The sequence below is a fragment of the Apostichopus japonicus genome, chromosome 2 (assembly GCF_037975245.1).
Source record: "Apostichopus japonicus isolate 1M-3 chromosome 2, ASM3797524v1, whole genome shotgun sequence".
NCBI lineage: Eukaryota > Metazoa > Echinodermata > Holothuroidea > Aspidochirotida > Stichopodidae > Apostichopus > Apostichopus japonicus.
The window spans coordinates 22,059,096-22,086,984 of record NC_092562.1 but is presented as its reverse complement, the minus strand read 5'-3'; the positions used below and the strand labels follow the sequence as shown (position 1 = coordinate 22,086,984).

At 38.4% G+C, this 27,889-nt stretch overlaps 2 protein-coding genes across 3 annotated transcripts; one reads left to right on the top strand and one right to left on the bottom strand.

The window, feature by feature from the left end:
- Window positions 1-255: 255 nt before the first annotated feature.
- Window positions 256-5,835, top strand: LOC139982307 (gamma-interferon-inducible lysosomal thiol reductase-like). Of its 2 annotated transcripts, none has more exons than XM_071995015.1 (5): window positions 256-481; window positions 1,975-2,166; window positions 2,718-2,885; window positions 4,170-4,316; window positions 4,989-5,835. In XM_071995015.1, exons 1-5 carry the CDS (start codon window positions 365-367, stop codon window positions 5,100-5,102), a joined length of 738 nt encoding a protein of 245 aa, XP_071851116.1. In that variant the 5' UTR covers window positions 256-364; the 3' UTR covers window positions 5,103-5,835. The 2 variants fall into 2 exon arrangements, with proteins under 2 accessions (XP_071851116.1, XP_071851125.1); XM_071995024.1 differs by lacking the exon at window positions 256-481 and adding an exon at window positions 517-645.
- A 1,070-nt stretch (window positions 5,836-6,905) lies between these two features.
- On the bottom strand, window positions 6,906-22,452 carry LOC139982300 (sodium-coupled monocarboxylate transporter 2-like). The gene is made up of 2 exons (XM_071995000.1): window positions 21,728-22,452; window positions 6,906-10,436 (listed from the first exon to the last, which is right to left on the bottom strand). Exons 1-2 carry the CDS (start codon window positions 22,283-22,285, stop codon window positions 9,228-9,230), a joined length of 1,767 nt encoding a protein of 588 aa, XP_071851101.1. The 5' UTR covers window positions 22,286-22,452; the 3' UTR covers window positions 6,906-9,227.
- Window positions 22,453-27,889: the final 5,437 nt, after the last annotated feature.

Below are 27,889 nucleotides of genomic sequence, written 5' to 3'. Positions count from 1 at the left end.
CAAAACCTTTTTCTTTCTTTTTTGGCTTTTGTAGCTAGAACACTTCGATAGATTTATAGCGTTATTAGATAGTACAGAAGATAACGATATTTCACAGTACCACCAAAGTCACATGCTTCGCTCTGACATAACCACACGCCTGCACGGTATGTCACTATGTTCATTAAAGGTGCAATTCTGGCACTATGAAGATAGAGGACCAATGACAGCGTATCAGGATCTCGTACATACATTGCGCAATTCCAAACAATCAACATCACGCTGTTTCGATCTACACGGAAGAATGCATGACGAAGCTGTATAATAATATTCATTACTACTAGTCGTCGCACAAGTATTACAGTTCCCTGACCAAAGCGACGAAATGTTGAGAATTACTTTTGCAGTTTTGCTCCTTTTCGCAGCAAGTTGCAGTTGTGAAGAATGCAATTACCCACCAAGTCTGTGGTGCAGTGATCCGGGGATTTCCCGAGCTTGCCAGGTACATAGCCTATAATCTCCGCTCATTTTCAGCTTCGAGCACAGTCGTAACACATCTTATGCTAGGACTAAGTCAGGCCTATTTTTAAAGGTAGCTGCTGAATGAAACCAATTTTTAATAGTAAGAATTAAGCCTGGAGGGAAATACTCTGTTCAAGCCACATGGTAGGAGAAAGTTAGGAATTATTAATTGTACTTTATTCTGTGTTAAATACTTGTATTTGTACCACACAGCCACATTACATGAAACAAAGGATTCACAATGGTGTGACTCAGACTTTGAATGGACTGTCCCACAAGTCATTGAATTGATATCTTGCCTTTGAAATATGACACAAAGTGGTTCATGATCTTCTGAAAAGGGTTAATTTAGCACACAGATAGTAAAAAACAGAAACACTTGTTGCCTCAAAGGCCCATACAGTCTGTATTATGGTAGGCTAAGATTGGTGTACAGGTATATAATGTACATGGGATGAAACCCATGTTTTCATATGAACTTGAATGTCTATGACATTTCTCGTCATACTGGTGTACCAAATCAGGTTAAAACCTAAGTAATACCATTATAAGATGTTGAACTCCTGAAGTAACCCTACTTCAATCAATTTCTTAAGTAAAAGTCACATTCTGCATTCTGTTAAAAGCACAACTGATGCCTATCAAGTATCATGTTGGCCGAAAAAGTGACTCGTGCAGTTTTGTACCGAACTCACATCATTTCCACAAAAAAGTATGCTTTTTGAAAAGAATTAGCATGTTTAAGTTGTTATATACTCTTGTCGTAGCTCATGATGGAACAAATCAAGATTTAAGAAGTTAATATGTATGTATACGAATTAAAGAACAAGACTTACCCTGTATAATACTGTAATTCCTTACTAGAACAGCTAATATTTGAATGCATGTCTAGCATCATTATAATGCTATATTTGTCATGATAGTTGTAACATACTGGATGTATTTAAAGTAATTAATCTTTATCTAGAGATACTCCCAGGCTTCAGTCACCCAAACTGCATCCTGTTTGTAATTATAGAACTTATAGAAATATCCTCTCTTGAGTCTTAAGACTCAAGAGATAAACAATTGTTTATCAAGTTATCAAGTTTATTGCAATATTTAGTCTATACTTACAGTAGCTAGAATCTACTCTGATTACAGTATAAGTGCATGCTACTGTATACTGAGCTCAAAGCATACACTTGTAGGTTTTTATCACATTTGATTTTTGGTATCTAGAGTTTCTGTACTCAAGTGCATTTGGCGTAGATATATCTGTCAACAGGATAATGATTTTCCATTTCTAGAGTGAATGGTAAAGTTGCATTGCACTCTTTACTAATGAAATATTGTGTCAAATTCTTTCTTGCTTCATTTTATCTATTTATTATAATTATCAATATCAGAATTTGAGGCTTTGTTTTATAATTATCAATATCATGATTTGGGGCTATAACTATATGAAACACACCATTTGTCCACATGTATTAGGTTGAACAGCAATGTCAGGATTGGAAGACCAGATCACATGACCCAGCGCCTCCAGTGAATGTCACTGTGTATATTGAGTCACTGTGCCCTGACTGTAGGAACTTCATCAAGAAGATGCTGTATCCAACGTGGAAAACGCTTGAAAACACAGGAATAATGAACCTTCAACTTGTGCCATATGGGAATGCTGAGGTGAGAGAAAAACCTATTTTAAAATTAACAGCATTCTGGGCAGGCTTATTTCATCTGTAGTGTTCAACATGTACATGCATAATCTTTCGCTGGGAGGCTGTCACGAAATATAATTCCAGAGGTGACTTGTTCCGATTCTGAGAAATGTTATGTTAATTAGGGGTGCTAGAAGATGCTGATCTCCTGCTTACCGTGAATGTCCATAAATTTAATACCACTACAGGCATACATACTGCATGGTACAGTATGTGTAGGTCATATAGGCTGTGCATGGCCGTGCATTATATGTCTTGATCTGTCTTCATAAGAAATTAAGACATCAACTATTATGATATTTCCATTCTATATGGCGTAATTTACCAAAGGACACTTATCATACTGGAATGACAGAGCCGATTTATAACCTTTCACTTGCAATATTTCCAAAATATCTCGGGTAAAGATAACACTATTTATCTCTTTTTTTCATTGAAAAATGCTGTAACAAAAATGAGCTGTACTTGTAACAGACCTAAGTAAATATAAATACTGTTTAATTCTCCCATTTCCAGGAAACAGCAGTTGGTGACAAATGGAACTTTACTTGCCAGCATGGAGCTATGGAATGCTGGGGGAATCTTTTAGAAACTTGTACCCTGCACTTTGAAAAATTCCCTACAGCCTTTGATATCATCCATTGTGCAGAGGTTGCCACATTTCCAATTGATGCATACAGCAAGGTATGTACATTTCATAATGCTGTAATATACACACATTTGACTGCAACTGTCTCACCATAAGGTAATAATGATAGTTTCATTAACGTCTCAGGCAGTGGCGGAGCTAGGGATATTGGTCAGGAGGGGCGAGAATGGTCTGTAGGGGCGCTCTCGACACTACCTAAGCAGAGCGCCACCACAGGTTGGCCTGTAGCGTACAGAAATATTTTGAGTAAAAATACTCCCTAGATCGCCGGAAATTACCCTTTCCGGGCCTGGCTAATTTGCAGATAAACGAAGAATAAATAGGTGTCATCGCCAAATTACACCAACAAAATGTGACAAATGTCAATAGGAAGATGAGAGCGCAATAAAAAAGTCAATAATCGCGAATAAGTAAAAAGTGGTAAAGAGCTGAAAAGGGCGCCAGCAGTCCATTTGAGTCCATCAGGGGGGGGGGGATCCGCCCCCCTGACTGTGTCTCAGGTGGTATTGGTACTGGTATGATTTTTTAATTTTTAACACACTTAATCATATGACTGACTATTATATATATATGGTGATGTCATCAAGGGCATTCATTATACAACCTTGCTAACGAATCATGTGACAACTTTGTTAATTACTCACATACCAATGCAGTGGCTTTTGGAATGGAAGTCAGCCTTTGTGCACATTACTTGAAATGTACACATCTGGTCCGTTGATTCGACAGTTCTAAAACAGTTCAAAATAAAATGACAGGTCTCTAATACTGAAGTTGTCTGGTAATTTTTACCATATCTGTAGGACATTATGAACTCAGATATGTGCATATTGTCTGGAGACCAATCGAAATATATATGTTTGTCGATGCAGTAGGCATATGCTTGCCAATAACTCTAAATAGGGTCGTGAATATAAATTTAAATGAAATCAATAAATAAAAATCTGAAATATATATTTTTGATTAAAAAAAACCCCTCTCACTCATGAGTGTTTTGCCACTACTAATAAAATGAACTAGATCAATTTAGCCTAAGCTTTAGGCTGTGACAATAGTCACCAAATTGCTATGTACACAGGGTCACCATATTTAGTTTGTTATCAAGGAGGACACTGATTGACAGCAATATGTACACAAGTACAAGGATTTTACAGTTTTGCTGCACAGCATAGCTAGTTGTAATTTTTTCTACCAAACTTATATACGTATAAAATGATGTTTCACTCCGATGCTTTTGATGTTATTAGTAAACAATTCATGTTCATTTTAGTATTTAAGAAAAACCTATTATTATGCAATTAAATTTGTTCTATTCTCAGTGTGTTACTAAATTTGGGGCAGACTTTGACCAAATTAATGAGTGTGCAAAAGGTGATCTTGGCAACCAGTTGGAACATGAAATGGCCTTACAGACAGCTGCCTTAGTTCCACCTCACAAATATGTTCCCTGGGTGACTGTTAATGGGGTAAGTAAAGTAAGGTTTTATCTTTTCAGATAGATTTAAGATGATTTTGGCTTTTGCTGAATTTTGTTTTGATAAAAATAATTGTTTGATGCGTGCAAAATTCAATGATTCTTTAATCTCACATCGTTGTCATAAATTTTTGAGTAATACGTAGAAGGGCAAAGTTGCTCATGTCGATGTAAGGTACAGTAGCACATCACTGATGATTAAAGGCATCGAAGACTCGCCCCAAACCGCGTGCTGCGCTCAGAAAAAGTTAACTTTCCGTTGCTTGCAAGTGAAGTTTTTCTCTTGTCGCTACAAAATGCAGACAGTAATGAAATGTGATACCTTGTTATCTTAAGCTGGATCTGAGATGTCCATCGCTGTATCGTCTGTACAATGTGCTGTGGGTTTTGACCGCAGCTGTATGTACTGACTGTACACTAGTGTCTATTATTACCGACGGTAGCAAGCTGTGTGTGTATTTCTGGGATCGATGGTGGTGTCTAACCAATCTGTTACACCTCATTCAAAACTAGGTCAGATTACCGGCAATAGACGTTTCTTTTGCACGAGTCTTCACACCCTTTAAGCAAAAATGCATTTTCCCTCCCCCAACTCTTTTTTATGTTTCTTGAAAATTGCAAAGCACCTTTAGTCATTAATGTAAGTCCTTACTTTCATAAACAGGATCATACAGAAGACATGGAGAAGAAGGCCGAGGCAGATCTTCTATCTCTAGTTTGCAGCACATACCAAGGAACGCAGCCTAAAGAATGTCAACCCACCAAAATCTTTCTTTGAGCCCAATATATGAAATTTGAATACCAAATCTTTACAGTACTTTTTTATTAACACCCAAAGACTAAAAAGTGTTAAAACTGAGCAGCAATTCAATTGATTCTAGAGTTGAATGTTTATGCATAGATGTACTCAATTTTTGGGGCATGTTAAGTGAGATGATGTTTTTCACAGGGTCACTGCACAAAGATTATTCAATGGTGATACTTTGTAAGCAATTATATTTTACGTGGGGCAAAACTTCTTGGCCTTTCTTTCCTCTGTGATTAATACTGTTTATTATCAAACTGGCCGTCAAAGCTCTCTTGCAACCAACCAAATAGGTGTTTGTTGGGTGAAGAAAGTATGGAACATTTTGAATTGTTGCCAGTTAATATGCACACTACTTGTTAAGACTCCTCCAGAATTGATTATCATGTTAGCAATATTGAAACAAAAATAGTTTATACCACTTCATGGACATGCAAGTTGAAATTTCTTTCATATTATCTATCAGGGTATGTTGTTGCTTGAAACCATTTTGTAGTGGTCAGCCATTTGGTATGATGCAAATGATTTAATTGTATTCTACTATTAGCAACTGATATTTTGTGAAGAAAACATCTATGAAACATTTTAAGCAATATGTAGTTACAGTATGTATGGTTGGTATTTTGTAACTAACCATGTGTAGGATAGTAGTAGTTTTTCTATTTTATTTTGGAATATCTTAAATAAATCTTGTCAATAAATAAGAGTTTACCTTGATTTGTAATTTATTTCTATGCAAAATATATAAACTTTGTAATGAATTTCATTCTTTAGAATTATTTTGATATTATATACTAATGTAAGTAGCAATCATCTAGCTTCTTCAATTGTTCTTCAAAAGTTGGATAGTGGGGAAATATCGTAACAAAACAGCTTTAAGATGAAACCACTCTCCTTTCAATGAAATATTAAACCATCATTAAAAATTCACAATATTTCATGGGATGTTCATTTGGAAAAGTGCATTTTTTGAGAAAAATTTGGGTGAAAAATACGTCAGAATGACCAGAATTTCAAGTGAGTGAGAGAAGGGGGTTCATTTCCAGCGAAAATCATTGTCTGTTATCAAAACTCAACACGTTAGGTAAAATTGATTAATACTGCCAATCAGAGCAGCATATAACTTAAACATCTTAATTTGTCTACAGGATTCAAGTGGTAAATCTTTTGTTCAATGTTATGATGTTGGTATAAAGCAAATATTGATTAGTTTGTTACATTTTAGGTCAGTTTTAAGTTAGTTTCGAAATTGCTGACTACTTTCGGTGGTAGAAGAATCATTCAGGTTTTGTGACTATAGGCTACCTTGAAACTTGTAACCTGAAAAAGGCTGGATGAACTGTTCCCCAATTAGGTCAAACAACACTTAATTTTAGTTTTGCGGCCGACATGATTCTTATGACATGTGAGTTTTTTTAAGCTACTTTGATCTTCACTAAAATCCTCTGGTTTTGAACAAGCATTAGAACTATAAGCCTCTCTCCCCATTCATGTATCTGCCATTAATACTTTTCAGTAATTTGTCACTCAAAATCAAAGAGCCGAGGATGGCAGCTGGATGATTTGCTCCCAAGACCAGGCACCAATGGCTGTTTTACTCCTTATTAGGTTCATCGTCAGAAATATGTAGATGTGTCTAATGTGTGAGAGGAAATTAAGTTTATGAAGCTCAGCGGTGGAGGTAAGGTGGGTCGGGAGAGGTATTGTAGGGAACTGAGGATGGGGTGATGGTGAGTAAGCCCACAAAGTGAAGAGAAGACCAAGAGACAGCAGGTATTTGTGGAGACATTTATTCCACCCTGCAACAAAAGCAAACAGGCCAATACCAAAGAAAGCAGGGCAATGTTGATAAATAAAATATAAACAATAAATTTCTAAATATGATTCATGCACATGCCAAGTATAACAAGATTCCACGACTTTACTCTTGGTGACTCCAAATGACCTTTGACCACCAAAAACAATAGAATTATTGTACTCAATCAATTTTACCCTGTTGACCCCAAATGACATCCACAGAAAACAATACCTGTCTTCTATTTAACTTGTCACAACTTCATACTAAATATAAGATTGGTCCAAGCTTCCCTATAAGAGATATTATAAAACTTACTGGTTTACTAGGGTCAGTGAGGGTGTACAGTATTAAAAGATTACCAGGGCATACTAGACATGGTAGAATGCGGTGCTTAGGTTGTGGGGAGACAGGTAAGTGGGGAACGAAGTAAATATAGTTTTTTCAAAACTTGACACCTGGTGACTACAAATGACCTTTGACCAACAGAAACAACAGACTTCTTGTACTCAATGTGTCAGAACTACATATTAAATATGAAATTGGTCCATGCTTCCCTTCTTGAGATAAGAGGTTTACAAGGTTTTCACAATATTACCACTGGTGACCCCAAATGACCTTTGACGTCCACCAAAAACAATACCCTTCTTTTATTTAACTTGTCACAACTACATACCAAATATGAGATTGGTCCAAGCTTCCCCTCAAGACATATCATGTTTACAAGGTTTTCACAATTTGATCACTGGTGACCCCAAATGAACTTTGACGTCCTCAAAAACAATATGCTTCTACTCAATATCGTTCTACACATGAAAAACTTTGGTTCTTGAGATACTGTACTGTGTTTACAAGCAAGGCGTCTCTCACACGCTCACTCATTCGCATGCATGCTACAAAGGTTATGATTATCATCAAAACCAAAACAAATTTAATAAAATAACATCATCAGTAGCAGATTATGCAAATAGCATGAGGTCTAGAAAACATACTAGTCCACAACTGCATCATACCCTGCCACACTATCCCTTTCCTCTCTCCTCCCCCTCCCCCCACAAAAAAAAGGAGAAAAGAAAATGCATCAGGAGTGAACAAGTTTCAGTAAATGCCTAGGCTTTGACTAATGACCTTTGACCTCCAGAAAAAACAATAAACTTCTTGTACTCAATGTGGTACTTCTACACACCAAATATCATTGGTCCAACCTCCACTCTTCAGATATCGAGTTTACAAGCTGGGCATCACAAACACACACGCATGCGCACACATACGCCATCATGAATGGATTGCAAAGGTTACAATTATCACCAAATCCAAAAAGAAGAAACTTGACCGATTTTGCTTTGCTAATATACATGATGAATGGAAGGCTGTATTGCCTGTACAGTACTTGAGTCTGACAGGGTGACGTTACGATATATTCACCATTGTTTTACAAAAAGAAAGGCTAAGGCAAAAAGTACACCTGTGCAGTATACAGTATGTAAAGGGCTTGCATGATCGATATCTTCAATGCACAAAGATCCTCTCCTTCACCCCTCCCCTCTTGGAAGTCATGCTGTTAATATGAATGAACATTAAAAACTTGCAAATTTACTAATTTTCAGACTTTACATTTTGCAACCAAAATAAGTCAAAATGGCTTTTCCATTGAGTTCAACTTTCCTGGTCAATGCAGCATTGCGTCCAGAATCAGACAAAGTCAAGCTTTAATTATCAATTCATAAAAAAAATATTAAGCAATAAATATTTTGTTGAAGCAGAAAGAGTGAAGTACAGTAAATACAAAAGTGTTTTTTACAACCTTGTGGCAGGAGCTTGCATGACCAATATGACATACGGAATAGTGAATAAGTAAAGTGGTCTCTTAATTTAAAATACTGAGTGAAGTTAATGCAGAAGAAAGTCTCAAGTAAATGCACACTAATGGTTGAAGGAACTAAATCTGACTTTATTTTATATTATTTACATCAAACATTGAAATTTCAAGGTATCATATACTATTTTGCCCCAAGTTTTCAACAAGTCATCCCAAAAAGCGAAGTCTTAATTATCAGATACTACTGACCAACATGAGTTGTACTTACAAAAAAGCGTTGTTTCTACCCTGTATAAAATGTTAAAATGCATATAAATAAATTAGGAAAAGTCATAACCATGTATACAATACGTCATTTCATTGACTCATTGCCAAGCCTCCATAAAATTCTAATAAACTTATGTAAAACTAAATATAAAGAAACCAGCATTTCAGACTCAAAGGAAAAATTTTGACAATTCGGACATTCTTCATCTCGGACTACTCATACTTTAGCATCTTCAATTTTGGGTATAACCAAGGTCATTTGTTCGGCCTCGTCTCGTAAACCGCTTTGCTTTGCAGCTTCGCCTTCATAAACAGAGGAATAAAAGCCTTGGACGAAAGGACTGAGTAGGGACTTGTCGACTTCATCTTGTTCACCAAACGGAAGGAAACTGACGACGAAGCCGACCAAAATGGTTGTTAGTGATGTCAAGGTAGTGTAGTGGAGGAAACTGATCCCAAACAATCTCCCCTCAAACACATCAGCCTCTGCGATATCGCTAGGAGTTGTTAGAACGCCATATTCTATCGACGAACTGACAAGAGTGACGTTTGACCCTCCAATGATGGGACAGCTGTCAACTGACAGAGGTAGACCCTCTGCAGATGATGGAGGATAGAGGAGAGATCCGACCTGAAAGGTTACTCCTATTAACACTCCAAAGATGAGCCCAACTAGGGCAGAAATGGAATTAGCACGTCGGACGATCATTCCAAGACAAAAGACGCCCAATACAGGGCCGCCGAATATACCTCCAAGGGTCAAGGTAATCTGAAGGACTTTACCCAAGGACGGAACCAAGAAAGCCACCAGGATCGATAGCACGCCATAAATGATTGAGAAACCCTTGACAGCAAGAAGGTAGTGAGCTTCGGGCATCTTATCCCAAAAGACTTTGATGAAATCCCGGCCGGTGATGGCCGCTAGACCATTCAAAATGGATGACATCGTTGAGAGAGACGCACAGAACGCTCCTCCAAGGAGGATACCTGGAAGGCCAGGGATGGATTGAAATAGGTCCATAATAAAGAGAGGGATGAGCTGATCTGGCCTGCCCACTCTGCCCTCGCTTAGTGGGTCACAGTACGCATAGTATCCATACATGGTCATGCCAGTGGCGACCGCTGCGATTTCAACAACGCCGAGACCTAAAATGCCCATCCAAGCCGCCATCTTGGCATTCCGTTCCGATGAACAGGAATTGTACCTCTGGACGACGCTTTGTTTGGTTCCCATCGCTGAGATGCTGAAGAGGGAACCGCCAATGAAAATGGACCAAAAGCTAAGTCGAATTGTAGGATCCAGACCAAAATCAACAAGCTGGGATCTATCTCCTTCTTTGGCTCGGTGCCAACCCTCTCCCACACCACCAATCCTCAGAGTGCCGACGATGATCATAAGAATGAATCCCAGCATCATTACAGCTGCCTGTATTATGTGGAGAAAAAGAACATGTTAAGGACTAAATCATTTAAAGTGAAAGGTGAGAATGATTGAAAAATTTAACATCATGGCAGTTACTGTACTTGGTTACCAATGAAAAGGGGAATGGTGAAAATTTTCCGGGTTTTCAATCTTGGGAAATTTATAGTATAATTTGAAAACCAAAAAAAAATGTCATATATCACAAATATGAGTACATGTTCACAATTTTACTTAATTTAAAATACAGTTGACAAAATGACATAATACTCTGGTTAAACAATACTTAATAACCTTACAGCAACATCCTACATAAATGATGGTTATCTGGCTTTCATGTTCTAGTTTATCACGTTTTATGGTAGAAATGCAAAATACAGTTCTTCCGATGGGTTGCTGAAAGCCTGATTATGACTAGGATTAACTTGATTAGGCCACAGGCAGCTATGAATTAATTGCATAAATAGCCTGTATAAACATTCCCATCTCGTTGGAGAGACAAGCAAACGGTGAAAGGGTGATTGATTTACCAAAATCAATCAGGATTTGACAAAGGAAGGGTGTGGACCTGGGGGGTCTGGTAGTCCTCCTACCCATGAAAAATTAAACTTATATGTGAAATGGTGCATTCTGTGGCATATTCTTTACCACACTGCAAGATTTACTAGTCTAAAACATAGTTGAAATGATTCCAGCTGATAAGAATGGGAATTCTTTGCTTTACAATAAAATATATATTAATAGCGATTCCCAACAGAGCAATTTAAATACAAGTAACTTCCATCTGATTGATTTGGATACTGTATGTGTTCCAGATTACTAATGAGAAGATATTAAAATAGTTTACTTTACATGTAAAAAACATAAAAAATAAGTGACGTTATATCACTATCTTGCTGAGGCAGGTTCAGTAAGACTAAATTGTACTGTTGTATTTGTGATGACATTGTGTTGATTGGCATTCCATAGTGGATTGTAGTTGTGGCATTCCCGGTCTTCCATACTTAGCGTTTGCCTACGTTTGGCTAATTTACTGCCAGCCGCCATTTTGCTTTAATGTACTTCTTTCTACAGTTGAACTTTTTAGTTGATTAATTTAAGTAAACCTCACTAAAGGTCGATTAATCGTATTGTTATTCTTACAACACACTTGACCTATTGTACGGTACATTGGTTGCAAAAGAAGACACAGTACTCTACTCCATACAACAGTATAAGATATTGATTACAGGTGCAGACTTCACACCGCACACATGCATTTAAATTCAATTTCAGACGTGAGCGTCTTCCAGTGCTTTATAAAATATGCATAATTTACCCGCAACAGAAGAAACTTAAATCATTTAAATATATACCGTACACTACCGAGTGGCTCAGGCTGATGAAATCTTATAAAATATATGGATGGAGCAATTATCACATTTTGTATGCATTGTTTCTTTGAACTTTGGTCAATGGTAAATTGCCTTTCAAACGTGGTTATTGAAATCGATTTTAGCAGGACCATTCGCTCAGTAAATTATAAAACTTAGTACTTACTGGTTTATATATTTACGAGTGACCCACTTACCTGTCTCCCCACAACCTATGCACCACATTCTACCGTGTCTAGAATGCCCTGGTAATCTTTTAACACTGTACACCCTCACTGGCCCTAATGGCCTTCCTTCATTTTTCTACCCACAAAGTGTCTCACTGTGTTTTTCGAGTTAGAAAAATTTTCGCGAAATTCGCCTGGATTACCTTGGATTTATACTCTAGAAGTTTCCTATCAGGACTTCTGCACTTCCAAGGATCTTTTCCAGCCTGATAAGTATCCTTTTCTTGTAGGGAAGGGTGTTTTTGGGGGCTGTTTTTAGTGTACACTCTCGCCCAAGCGTTCGTTTTTTCTTACGTAACGTTTTTAGGGTAACAGGTAGTAGCTCTGCGAGACTACTTCGTTCGTTGCCTATACCGCCTTGTTTACGCGGATAGGCATATATTTTCGTATGTACATGTTTCAGCTTTTCTTACTTTAATGAAGGAAGGCCATTAGGGCCAGTGAGGGTGTACAGTGTTCAAAGATTACCAGGGCATTCTAGACACGGTAGAATGCGGTGCATAGGTTGTGGGGAGACAGGTAAGTGGGGAACGAAGTAAATTTATACATACGCGCCTGAACAAATAAAGAACAACTTGTTCCTCTATACTGTACTCTTAAAAGTACTGTATATTTAATCATTACAGACACTGCACTAACAGCAAGACCATATAGTGGCATATACAGACAGTACTGTACCAAATTCACTGATATCCTCCACTCAACTGATATGCTATTTGACGAATGTTGAATAACAAAATAATTTATGGGTGGCTTCTATTCTGAGTAAATATTCGGACAAAATATAATAAACTTTGGAGATGAAGAGCATAAATACTGTACAGTATAACAGTACCTTGCTCACTGACCGACCAAATGAAACAGAACATGTTGAATTATCTAGAACAATCTTTTGTACTGAAAATGAAATATTTATCACATCCATGAACAAATTTGATAATTGTAAGTTTTCTCATAGCAGCAGTGTTACCTTGCACTGCATTAATTTCATGATTTCTGCAATTGACTTTAAGTATGTCATTAAACTGTCAGTGCATTACTTATGTACACTGATTCTCCCCTCCCTCCTCCCTGACCCATTCCTCTCTGCTACTGTATGTACAGTATTGACTTTGCTGCTTCATTAGTCCTGGCGTTTCTTACAGTAGCCATCGCTTCAGGGAAGGACAAAGCACCCCATTTGTTCCTTTTGTTAACAGTATAGTCAAGTGGGGTAAAAAAAAAACAATATACCTAAAGTTTGCTCTAAAAATTGATGAGTAAGAGGTTTCGGTTCCAATGTTCAAGTGTGTGGAGTGGGATTCTCTTACAGAGAATCTAACAAAAATAACTTTTTTGTAAATGGAAAGTGTCGTTTTTTGCGAAAAGTTTTGTTTTTTTTTACCCCCATAATTTGCTTAATTCGGGGTAAAAAAAAACAATGCCGGGTAAAAAAAAACAATGCCGGGTAAAAAAAAACAATGCCGGGTAAAAAAAAACAATGCTAGAAAACAGCTTATTTTCTTCATGAATGTATCTTAAAATCATGTTTACATATAATTACATCTAAGTATGAGCTACTACTGTACCTTTACATGAAAAAGGGAAAAAAATGTAAAATTGTCTTAATTCGTAATTATGGATGGCTCGTGTCATATGTCATGCTCAGCCATATTCATACTGTACAGTGTGTATATGATGCTACACAAATGTGGTGTAATATAGTAGAAACATTAGAGTTGAGCCAATTTCAGTTACTTCTGCCCAATTATTTAACATTTTTGACACATGACAGACATGAAAACTATTTGCCTAACCTCTAAAATCAACACTATGGAAAAATTTATCCATTCGGGCAAAATAGGGAGTACATTGGAGCCGGAAATTACTTGTTTTTTTTTTACCCCATTCGCATCATTTTTTGGGGGTAAAAAAAACATTAATTAGAAATTATTTTGTCTCACTGTTGGTAATACTGGCAAACTGCTCAACGTATGCAGTATGAGATTTTGCTAACTACTGCAAGCCAATATTAATAATCAGCAGTTATTTTTATGAGTCTTAAGCGACCACAAATGTGGGAGAAACCTGCAAGAGCTTACGGATTACAGGATTAGAGGGTTATACTGTAAACTGTACAAGGCTGAAAATACTTGGCAAGTCTACTGTATGCACTCACTCACAACACAACACTCTTTCTCATGATCAAGATCACATCACCAACACAACGTGATTGAAGGGCCATCGCACCACAACCTGCATATAACACTGCACAGTATATCAATTATATCAGAGAAATGAAAATTCAGTTGGGAACTGTAGTATCTTTAACCTCTAGAGCATAAAATGGTATCACCCATATATGCCCCGCCCAGTTGGGTGGACTCGATGTCATCACGAGACACAAATAAACCAGCATATGATACAAATAAAGCTCTCTCTGAATCCTTCTTGATCTTGGATCATCCGAAGCCTAAAGAAAGGTTCTCCAGGACATAACACTGGCGACAAGGTTTTAAGTCGAACTCGTAAAGTAACATTCATTCGTCATGGCTGTGTTTGGGAACATGGAGCCATTTTCCGAGTCTGTTGAGGACATTAATTACCGACTACTTGGACCGTATGGATGCGTACATGGTCGCAAACGGAATTGACACTAGTAAGAAGACAAATTTATTTCTGGCTATTATTGGACCAAGCTTTTGAAAAATCTCTGTAACCCAGAAAAGCCATATCAGAAAAGCTATGATGAGCTACTGTATCTCAATTACTGAAGACGCATTATCGCCCTGAACCCATTATCATAGTCGAGAGACATCAATTTTAGGCCATACTGTCATGTATCAGGAAAAATAATGATACCGTATCTAACTACATAGTAAAACTAAAAAAGCTGGCATCAACATTCACTTTTGGAAGCTTCCTAAACGAGGCGCTGAGGGACAAACTGGTTTCCAGACTAAACCATAGTATGATTCGGGTACAACGTCAACTTTTAAGCACATTTAAGCACATTTGAGGAGCCAGATCGAAATGCAACGCTGACGAACTCACCGGGCAGGCAAACAAGAGTTACATGGGGAGCTCTGATAACGACAGATCGAATGGAGGCAATATGGATTGATTATCACCATGACAACCTGCAGCAGAACCGTAGACAGCAAGTTCAGGGGTCATCAAGTACCAGTAAATTCAACAGTAACACGCGAGGCCTGTGTACCAGGTGCAGTGAAGCTGATCACAACAGAGACAAGTGTAAAGACGCAACGTGTTTAACTTCAAAAAGCGTGGACGAGTTTGCCGTTCATCTCAACAGGGAGATTCTCAATGTTGAAACCGTGACGGACGCCAGTTAAACACAAAGTTTTGGACTCTAACGTAAGCAATGACAGTTCTATGATTATGAACGATAGTACAAATTTAAGTGGTGCTGACAATGCTGGGACTAGTTCTGTGACTGCCGATGTACAGTATGGACTGTACAACGTAGCTGGGAGTATCAATTACACTATGTAGGTAGAATTAAACCATACAAGGTATTCATTAACGTTGGGGGTGAGGATATAATAATGGAGGTTGATACAGGAGCTTCACGCTCAACGGTATCTGATTACCTTTACCAGGGGGTGGTGGATGCCAACTCGGAGTCAGTTTATAATACTTCGTTGGTACAGTAGACGCATTGCCTAGCTTCACTGTGACTGCAATAGCAATGTGCACTAGCAAGGATGAAATTTTAACAAAAGTGTATGATTATACTTTGGCTCGCTGGCCAAGCTATTGTGATAATGAATCCATTATAGTCAAGTGGGGTAAAAACAAACAATTTACCTAAAGTTTGCTCTAAAAATTGATGAGTAAGAGGTATTGTTTCGGTTCCAATGTTCAAGTGTGTGGAGTGGGATTCTCTTAAAGAGAATCTAAAAAAAGAAACTTATTTGTAAATGGAAAGTGTCGTTTTTTGCGAAAAATGTTGTTTTTTTTTACCCCCAAAATTTGCTTAATTCGGGATAAAAAAACAATGCCGGGGTACAAAAAAACAATGCTAGAAAACAGCTATTTTCTTTATGAATGTATCTTAAAATAATGTATGCATATAATTACACCTAAGTATGAGCTACTACCTTAACATGAAAAAGGAAAAAAATTGTGAAATTAATTCGAAATTATGTATGGCTCGTGTCATACAGTATGTCATGCTCAGCCATATTCATACTGTACAGTGTGTATATGATGCTACACAAATGTGGTGTAATATAGTAGAAACATTAGAGTTGAGCCAATTTCAGTTACTTCTGCCCAATTATTTAACATTTTTGACACATGACAGATATGAAAACTATTTGCCTTACCTCTAAAATCAACATTATGAAAAAATTTATCCATTCGGGCAAAATAGGGAGTACATTGGAGCCGGAAAGGACTTGTTTTTTTTTACCCCATTCGCATCATTTTTTGGGGGTAAAAAAAAACAAGGCCCCCCCATGAAGTTGGAGTAATTCTACCATGGGGGAGCGTAATATCACTAACTGCTATGCTGTAACTGCTGGAATAATCTCCACATCATATAAGCTGGGTATGCAGGAAAAAGTTTCGGATATGTGGTACAAACTTCACATTTTGCTAGTTTAGCATTCGCTTGATTCGATGACGCGGTGATTGGCAGCGAAGTGACATAGAGTTCCAGAAATTATTTAATAATAAACTAGACATGTAGGACTATCACCCAAAATAAATTGGAACTTTGGCAAAATATTCCCCTTCTATAAAAAGGGGTTGTTTTTTTTTACCCCAACTACCCCCTTGTTTGTTTTTAACCCAACTGACTACTGTATAAGCCTTATTTTAGGCACAGACATGAGCTGAGTTTGGAAGATGGTTGCTTGGCCTGGGGTCGCAGAGTTATAATTCCGACCAAACTTCAGCAACATATGCTTATAAAGCTTCATGAGTGCCATCCTGGAATGTCACGCCGCATGAAGGCTCTTGCTCGCTCTTATGTTTGGTGGCCAGGCCTAGACGAAAATACTGTATAGAAGATACAGTACAGTATGTATGTGTTTGGAGTGCATCAGCACTCAGAATAAACCTCCATTGGTTCCATTGTTGCTCTGGCCCTGGGCAACTGAGCCTTGGCAATGGTTACACCTTGATTTCGCCGAAATCAGTGGTCAGCAATTTTGCTAGTAGTGGATAGTCACTCCACGTGGCTAGAGGTGATTCCTACTGTATGAGGGTTACCACTGCTACTGCAACTATTACAGTTATGAGGTCGTTACTGGCAAGGTTTGGTCTTCCAAAACAGGTGGTATCAGACAATGGGCCACAGTTTATCTCTTCAGAATTTAAGACATTTTTGAAGGAAAACCAAATTGACCACACCTTGTGTCCTCCCTACAATCCAGCTAGTAATGGGCTAGCTGAAAAACATGTCCAGACCTTTAAAAGAGTGTTTAGTAAATGTGACCAAAATATGTTTCTACAACATAAGGTTGCTAATGTACTGTTTCGTTACCGTAATATTCCCCATTCCACAACGGGCAAAACCCCTGAGCTGAACTTTTCCTGAAGCGAGCCTCCAGAACAAGACTCTCTCTTGTTAAGCCCAGCCTTAAATCTAAGGTCGAAAGGCTTCAGGTTAAAACCAAATGCAACGTGACAGAGTTGCCCCAAGGATGAGGGTTTTTGATTTGTATCAACCAGTCCGGGTGAAAAACATGCGGGGAGGGAAGGAAAGATGGATCCCAGGGACCATTGTTCAGATCAAGGGGCCCAACACTTATCTGGTGAGGGTACCGGGCAATAATCGCAGATTTGTTCATGCTGAGCACCTAATACCAGATGACTCCCACAAACCGAATGTTTCTGAATGCGAGAGTTAAAACCTTCCAATTACTGTACACAAGCTCCTGAAATTCCCACTCTGGTAGTCTGGTTACTGACATAGTGAACCCATCTCCTTGTGGGACTAACCAAACCCCACAGGAACAGTGACCTGAAATAAGACAGGCTGACCAGGATACCCTTAAGGACAGGGATGGTCCCCTCAATGGGATGCAGGATCCCAATCAGCCAGTCCTGACAACAACCCCAGGGACTCGGGACATAACCCTTACAAGACCTGATATGGGCGTACTTCAAAGCCGCCTATTTGGTCAAAGGATTACGTCAATAAATAAAAGTAAGTCTGTAGTATTCTCATTAGTTTTAATTATTTCTTTTTGACATCCATCATTATTAATCATATTGATTAAAGTACATCTTTCACAATTAGCGATCTAATTATTATTTGTTCAAGTTCAATTTCTGATAGGTCATTATCTAAGGGGGAGGAATGTAGTATCTTTAACCTAGCATAAAATGGTATCACCCATATATGCCCTGCCCAGTTGGGTGGACTTGATGTCAACACGAGAAACAAACAAACCAGCATATGATACAAATAAAGCTCTCTCTGAATCCTTCTTGATCTTGGATCATCCAAAGCCTCAAGAAATTTTCTCCAGGACAGAACAGGAACCAGCAACTTTCGAAAATATAAATATCCGTTTTGGCAAGCAGTTTCAGATACCTGTACCATTATTTCTTATATGAAGGCCATTTCATCAGGTAGCTGCCACCCTGATTTTATGAACGAAACTGTACCGTACTGGTCTGCCATTTTCACCACTACAGTAAGGAAACCAGGATACAATGTTTTTTTAACAAAGTCTGTGCAAGCGACAGCATGACACTGGAAAAAGCACAAAAAATGTGGTTTAAGCTTTTGCAGGGTCTAGATCTCTCTTTAGCCTCAGGGGAGGTAGGGGGCCACCCCCTCCCCACCCTGAATTTTATTGGCTCCAAACGTCAGCTGAAAAAATAATTTGGTGAAAGTCCTGAAGGAACACAATCAGGAAGATACTTGCACAAGCAGTCCCTGCTTAAGTTTTTAGCAATATATTTGCTTTCTCGAATGGACAATTACTTCGTTAATTTGCGTACAGATACTTCTACCGATACTTTTCCCCCAAAACCTTCTCTTCTGAGAAACTCTGGATTAGCCATTGAGCTTTATGGAAGATAGACTATTTAAAATTACCTTTTAAATCAGCCAGATTTAGTACTGTACATGTCATACAGTATATAAGAACATTTGTTGGCAGCTGTAAATGTTAACCAGTCCTTGCTACTGTATACAATTTCCTCAAAATTAAAAATATATACTGTAAAGTTCTATCCAATTAATGTAGAGCAATTTAGTTAAATTTGTCCAAAAACTAATGAGAACCAGTACTTAAGGATTTGTAGTAATCCCTTGTGGGCATCGAACATATCATTTACTGGTAAGGATTTTACAGTACAGAATTTTAAACCAATGTGTTTCAATATCATTCCAGAAAGAACAGTCTTTCTATGTGAAATGTAGACACATTTACCAATTTTGAGATAGCAATCCCTTTAATAAATTGTTGAAGGGGTGGGGCAGCAGGGTTCATGACATTGTTTATAGGCCTACATTGTGAAATATTTTTGAGAAATTGGTCAAGTTTTCCATCATTTGAGATAACCTTTTGATCCCTTGAGCTGGTTTGTGCCCACTTGAGACAACCTGTTGACCCCTTGAAGCTCAAAGGGAAAACTGTTTGAGCAATGTTTAACGCAAGAGTATCAACTCTGAGGCAGATATCATTACCTGGATGCCAGCTGTATGTTTCTTTGAAGACCTACTGTGCCCCTTCACAGGACTAAACTTTTTGAGTTACCACATGTGTTTACAAGTAAGTGTCACATACATACATACGTACTGTACAGTACATATACCTGCCATCACCATTGAAGAGATTCCTATTGCCTCCTGCAAGGAATTAAAAAAAAAGGAACCCCAATTTTTGTAAGGCTTTGGAATGGATTCTAGTTGAGGAATATATTGGTGGGGTGGGGTATAATTTTATCGATTTCAACATTTTGGTGTTGAGTCATTTTGAGCTTTTACTGCATACTGTTATGAAATAGTGATACTGCCTCTTTGATGTTACCGAAACACTCCATCGAGACACCTTACAGGCCCCTTATATATTTATCTAGGTCATGGATTCAGTTTTCCCACGAGAAGTTTTAACTATCTTATTGAATCTTGGTACAGGGCCTTTTCCCAAAATAGATTCCATTATGTCTGTGGAACATTGTATGGAAGTTTCCATAGAAAAGGGAGGGACTTCCAAACTCCCAACCAATCAGGGCAGATCAGTGCCAGCGCACTTATTTTTATATCGTTAAGTTCATACAGGATGAGCAGGTTATTGGCTGCCTTCTGATTGTGCGCAAAATTGTGTGGGATTTTTATAGAAGTAAGGTATAAAAGGCGGCATGTTCCCGCACGTTCAGCACTCCGTCATCAGTTCGTCGCTTCGTCATTGCTTCGTCACCATTTCATCACTCCTTCTAATTGCGTAATTGACGGAGTCAAATCATTGAAATTTCATTTGTAAGAGAATCGACAGAGAAGAAATTATACCGAATCAATAATCAAATCCTATCTTGTCAAATTGTTTTTCTGTGAACTCATTTTTTTCTCCTGTTCGAGACATCTCCTAAAGAAGCATAAATACGGCATCAAGATAACCCAGTACCTTTCTATCGCTAGTCCCGATATAGTAACCCTATCGGAGGATCCGGGCTCGTCACAATATTACAATACATTACCACTAAAGCAAAATGAAGGCAATGACATTACAATGGAGGCAGTGCCCTGGAACAAAATAACAACTGCCACATTACAGTTTAAATTTCATGTTTGTACTTTAATCATTTACAGTAGTGACATACCGTACTGGTAATTGCTACGTATCTTGCCAAACTTATTCCAAATTATTCAGCCAATCAAAATGGATGAAGGCCAGGTTGTCCGATGGACAACCAGAAAATATCCTTAAAAAGAGTTCGCCGGATACAGACTCTGCAAAGTCACAGCATGGCAAAAACATTTCCATGTACTGTACGGTATGTATAATAGTGTGCACTGAATAATGCATTCATGTTACAGTACCATAACATGGGTTGCGTCATCTATTGCATCTATTATGGCAACTTATTTTTCATCACACTGAAATGTGATGAAGGAGTACTGTTCTGTACCATACTACTGTACTGACTGCAGTGTATGAAAAATGACACCATCTCTGTGTTGACACACATACTGTACAGTACTGTAGTATATACTTAGGGAAAATTACCTGCAAAGGCTTGAACTGGGAGAAAGTGTAGCTGATGAGGTGTGGTTCAAATTTGCATACTGTACCTAAATTACACTTAAAATGATAAAAGGAAGAATGCAGGTGGCCCAATATGGGACTTGATTTTTTACTCATCAGTATTGGCATCCTGTACAAGGTACTGACTGTAGACAATGCATTTTCTTTCTTTTATTTCTGAATGCCAAGAAAAGAGGTACTAAACTAACATATAAATGACCAGTTAGTCCATTGTATACAGTGCTCCATTACTGTTTTTACAAGAGCTAAAAATGAAACTAAAAGAGGAAATAATTAATTAATCGATTTGTTACAAATTCCGCCCCATTCCCCTCCTTCTCTTTATTCCTGCCTCCTGGTTATCCCATATCCACCTCCTTTACCCATACCTCGAGCCCTCACTTCATCACACTACCCCTCCCATTCTTACCCTCCCCTTAAACTAGTCAAACTCATACTCTTTCAAAATGAAGTGGAAACCTCACCTGAAACACATCAGTCCATATCACAGCTTTGATCCCACCCACGGTTGTGTAGAAGGTACAGACAATACCAATGGAAAGCACTGAAAGGGTTAAATTTAAATCAGTGACGGTACTGAGTGCCAAGGCTGGTGCATAGACAACGATTCCAAGGTACATCGTAGAGAAAAACATTTCGAGGGAGACAACACCGTACCGAACAACTTTGTTAAATCTACGATCAAGGTACTCATAAACACTAGTGACTTCAAGACGGTAGAAAACTGGTAACATTACTGTTGTAACAACGAATGCAACAATCACTTTGTTCAGACACATGAGTCCAAATTTCGGGCCATGAATGTAAACGTCTGCTGGGGTTCCAATGTACGTCACTGCAGACATAACGCTCACCACAAGGGACACAGCGACGGGGAATGGAGATATTCCTCGACTACCAAGAAAATATTCTCTTCCACTATGTGTACTAGTTCCGCGAAATGCATGGTATATTCCAATGGCAGCACACACTACGAGCATTCCAGTTAGCACCAAATAATCAACAACAGAAAGAGAAGTCATTTCGAAATTATATTGAAGCGACAAGTAAACCAATCGAGATAATATCTGTGTCCATTTGAACCACGGTTGTTATAATGAGGCCATTCTGTTTCACGGTTTTTCCGTTTATTTAGTATCCTGCCAGCTAGCACACGTTGTTTGTGTATTGTCTGAGTGATTATGCAATATGCGCAATAAGCAGATTGTGTTACCGTACCCATAGATCAAACGTGACACACAAAAGTATACAATGAAAACGAGGGCGTAATGCCGAAATACGGCTATCCAACTGGTTTCTGCAACGGATCCAGGGACCCCACAACAAGTTACACTTCCATAGAATCATTAGACTTCCATCTTGCAGCGGTGTTTGCGGTTTTTGCTTTTATTTTTTTAAATCAGAGAGAAATTGGTTTTGATTGAGAACACACCAAGGGCGTAGGAACCGGGGGGGGGCTGGGGGACGCCAGCCTCCCCAGTTAAAAATATGGGGGGCGGAAGTATCGTTCCGCCCCCCCCCCCGCTCCGCAAGTCAGAAAACCCCTTTTTCATTTCCAAATGAGAAAAAAATCTCATTTGAAGCACCAAATTGCATCTAAGGCCAGGTGAAAATGCAAAATTCTTTACAAAATGGAGTGGGTGTTGAAGTGTGCTATATTGCACCAAATTGCATCTGAGGCCACCTGGAAATGCAAAAAAATTCCAAAGGGGAGGGTGTCCCCTCCCCTTAGACCCCTCCCCCAGGCTGGCCATCAGTCTTCAGCCCCCCCCCCCCACTCAAAAGTACCTTCCTACGCCACTGGAACACACAACATGTCAAAGAACACAAGGAGAGCCCGTGACGCCACGTAACAATTTTATGTTTTGTATTCATGACGTTCAGATGAATAAATAATGATGCAGAAAGTACTGCGGGATATTCTTGTGCACCGGCGAAGTGTGTCAAGCTATGCATGCGACATGATTTTTTTGACATAAGACTGACGCATACTTTACACTTCCTGTAAAATTGTGTCATGGTCTGTGTAACAGACTTTGCAAGCACCAACTATGCCGTTTTTTTTTTCTTCAGTCATGTAATTCTCATTGCATAATTTTAAACCAGTAGGCCATTTCTAAATACGATACTTCTAAATGAAATTGTAATGATATCTATAGGATTAAAATGCCGAGAGCTTAAAAATACCAATGAATGTAGAACTAATTCTCTTTATCTTGGGTGCCCCTTGTTTAGTTTCCACAGCTCAGTCTGTTTCTAATGAGTATCGGAAATGTTAGCAGTGATTTCACAAATGCCCAAGCCAAGCCAACTTTTCCTTTAATTATACTGATCGACATCTGCATATCAGTCCAGAAAAAAATGTCCACGTCTTAGATTGACTTTATCTACAGTTAAAACTTCGGTATTTTAACCGCGATACTAGTAGCAGTTTTTTTTCTCACCTAGATCTCTCAATGTCTATATTAAAAACTCCGCAATGGTGAGAAGAGAATTAAGTCATAATCGTATTGTGTTCGGAAGTTGATGAGGAACCTTAAAAATATTGTACTGATATTTTTCTTTTCAGCAATATGTGTACACAAGTAGAGGCAACGGCTATGTCCTTTAATTAATGAAACAATTTAAGACTGGTACAATATATTAAGATAGCACTTTGCTTAAGAGCGTGCGTTGAGTTTCAACGTGTGTTCGTATAGATTCTTAATTCTTATGAGGGATTTCGTACCTGTATGTAACTAAAGACAGGGAAGGGGTGCTTCTGTTTGAACACACATTAGACCAAGTTAACATATATGTTGACTATTGACTTGACTCAAAGTTCACCTGTAAAGTTCAAAAATAGGTGTATAGCATAAGTTCGTACGAGGCCAAACGGCTGGGTGTTATAAAACATACTTGCATGTGTTACACGTTTGCATTCTTTGTAATACGAAACTATGGATTAATATATCCCCAGACTATTAAAATCTATTTTAAAACTTTATCGTCTGTTAAGCACGTGCGCTTAACTTAATATTGCCAGTCCAAATATACGGAAAATCTTTCTATACGATGAAATACTATAAAACTTAACCGACACATTTTATAAGACGAGATCAAAATCTGTCTCAAATGTCAACAGTTTCAGTGGATCGACTGGATACTTATCTTTGGCATTAGATATTATCGTTGGTTTACTTTGTTAGATAACGTATCAAAGTTTGTGTTGTTGTTTTGTATGCCTTAATTCCCACTGTTATGGTTGGATGTCATTTACCAATTTTCATACATGCAGTAGAGTAGAAATACCGTTTAGTGGCTATAGACATATTTATCACATATACGTCGAGTATTTTCTATCTGTCAACAACGTTTCATAAAATATATGCAAACCCAAAGCCAGAATGGAATTGCGTTCATCAACCCTGCATGATATAAATCAAGAAATCATACAGACACACAGACAGACAGCTGGGATATTTTTAGATACATTTCTTAAATTCCTACGAGATTATAGTCTAAGTGGGCATATAAATTTTGATCAGCTTTCGTAATTGAAAGGTAAATTTTTTGACCGATAACAAAATTTTGTTTGACAGGTTTTCACTCACAGTGGTGATTGGTTTTCAAGACTACTGCTTATTGATTGACATTATATCGAAAATAACTGGCCTGCGTAGATCGGTCCATATATATTATACTGTTGTGTTATTCACTTCTGGATAACAGGAAACCAAAGGACACTAATAATAATAATTATATATATATATATATATATTATGGTTGAAAATTGCTGGAAATGTTGTGGTGTGACGTGGATGGTGTGTGTGTGATAGGAAGAGGTGGGGGAGGCGGGAAGTTTATAACTTATCAGCATAAGGCCCCTCTGCACCCCAATTATGACACCGACTCTAACTGGGGTGTATCAAAGTGGTGTGACACATATATTCGGGCCATTCTCTCCAAGCACGCCCTTTCATTTGCCTCATGTTCTTGCTCTATAGTGTTATCACTTCCACAGAGAAACGTAACAATTCTGGTCTGAAGATATTCAAATTTGTATTGATCCGGTTACATTTCAGTTTCGTTCTTATGTATAATGTATAGAGATAACATGAAATTGAAATTAAAATATGTACATTCATATAAAATGAAGATGAGAATGTTAACATTAAACAGAAGTAGGCCTATTTCTAGTTTCTACCACAAAATTGAGGATTGGTTCCACAGCATGCATGTAGTATATCTTACAGGTTATAGGTATATATATATATATATATATATAGGAATAACGGAAAAAACTGTTAAACAACTATGCTGCATTTAGAGAAAGGCTGGATCTCGAGTGAGATACAATAATTGAATTAGGTAAGTGATTGGAAGTAAAACAGCCAATGTTTGGTTTTTGCAGAGCTTTCGAGCAAAACTAGCTCTTCTTCAGTGCATGATCACCGAAAGTGACAAGGAGTAGCAGGAATTGAAACTCTTTTATAGAGGAGATGTCGGCATGGTTGTAAGGGCAAAGCGACTTACTGATTTCTGCTGAATTGAGCAGAAGTTTTAGAAATTCGGATTATTTTAATCCGCGTCGGATTATTTTAATCCGATTCCGTCGTAATTGTAAAGGAATTGTTTTGGTTTATCTGGGACGGCAAATCGTTTCTGATGTTTAAACCGAATGGTGCCGTGGTCTTTAGGTTTAGTTCCCAGAAATTTTCTTTCGCTTTCCTAGATTTATCTGTCCAAGAATCGTTCTGGTCAATGGCAATAACACGCAAATTCTCAATTGAATGATTTTGGAGATTGAAGTGATTTGCAACAGGTTGGTAGATCTTTTTTGTTTTGATCGCCGATCTATGTTGTGTCATTCTCATTCTAAGAGTGTTTTTTGACTCTCCAATGTATTGTAAGTTACAAATATTGCAGTAGATGAGGTAAATGACATTTTTGGATAGGCAGTTAATTTTGTGCCGAATTTGGAACGTGCGTTTGGTTTGGTTGCTCTGAAAGGCCCCGGTCGAATCGACAAGTAAGCACGTTTTGCAATTTTGTGTACAGGGCGATGATCCTGTAGTTTCTGTTATGCTTTCCCCTAATGGGGTGTCATCCCGAAAGGATGCCCGAACTAAGATATCCCGTAGGTTGCTGGGTCTTTTAAAAGCGATGACAGGTAATTCTGGGAATACTGATTTCAGGCGTTCGGTGCCTTGAAGTAGGTGAAAATTCTTCTGAATGATATTAGCCAGTGGTGGGAGACCAGGGTGGAATTCAGTAACCAATGGTACCCTTTTGGAACTGGTTTGACGAGTTTTGTACGTCAATGTTTCGGTACGGGGTTTGCTTTTAGCCTTTTTGATGGCATTTTCAGTAGTACCCCGAAAATACTGTCTGTTTAGGAGGTTTTGTGACAGTTCTTTAGTGCGTGAATCAAAATCGACTTCAGAGGAGCAAATGCGTCGAATGCGCAACGCTTGACTGTACGGAATATTTCTGGTACAGTGACGTGGATGGCAACTGCTTGGTAAGAGGTAGTTGTGCTTGTTCGTGGGTTTATTGAACAAGTCTGTTTTGAGTGAACCATTTTGTAGGGTCACGGTGGTGTCCAGAAAGTGAACGCCAAGTCCAGAAAAATCAGCAGTGAATTTGATAGTGTGATGAAACGAGTTGATGTCATCAATGAAGAGTTTTAGATTTGCCTCACCATGGGTCCATATCATAAAGATATCGTCAATGTAACGTAACCACGTGTGTGGTTTCAAGTTTTGTCGAGATAAAAATTCTTTCTCGAGGTTTCCCATAAAGATGTTGGCAAAAGACGGTGCCATTTTGGTACCCATTGCGGTGCCATGAATTTGGAGGTAGTGTTTGTTGCCAAATACCAGATTATTGTTGGTCAAGATGAGTTGCATTAATTCGGCCAATTCTTTCTTCGTGGGGGTTTTGCCACGTTTTGGTTTGAATGCTTTTGTGCAGGCCGAAATGCCCTCTTCGTTAGGGATATTTGTGTATAACGAAGACACATCCAAGGTAACTAACAGAGAAGATAAGGGAAGATTTTTTATTTCCCCAATTTTCCGGATGAAATCCGTAGTGTCCTGCACATAGGACGGTAGGGCCGAAACGAGAGGTTGGATGAGGAGATTCACGAATTTGGAAATTTTTTCAGTCGCTGTGCCATTACCCGATATTATGGGCCTCCCGGGATTGCCTTCTTTGTGAATTTTAGGCAGAAAATAAAAGCGACCAGGTTTTGGGTCGTTTTCCAGGAGGTTTTGGCCTAACTTGCGGTCAATGGAACCGTTAGAGACTATCTTTTGGATGACTCTTTTCACGTTTTGTGTGATTTCTTGAGTAGGATCAGAATCTAGAAGTTTGTAGTTTGAGGGTTGCCGAGTAGTCTGTTGGCTTCCTCTCTGTAGAATTGTTTGCCCATAGCTACAATTGCAGAACCCTTGTCGGCTGGCTTGATGACAATGTCATCGCGCTTCCGGAGTTCATGAATGGCCTGTCTCTCAGTTTTGTTGAGATTGTCGCGGAAGTCTGGGGCGGAGGTGTGTGTTTTAACATCCTCTTCAATGGCCGAAATAAATGATTCAAGAGGCGCACAATGGGCCTTGGGTGGATTCCACGAGCTTTTTGGCTTA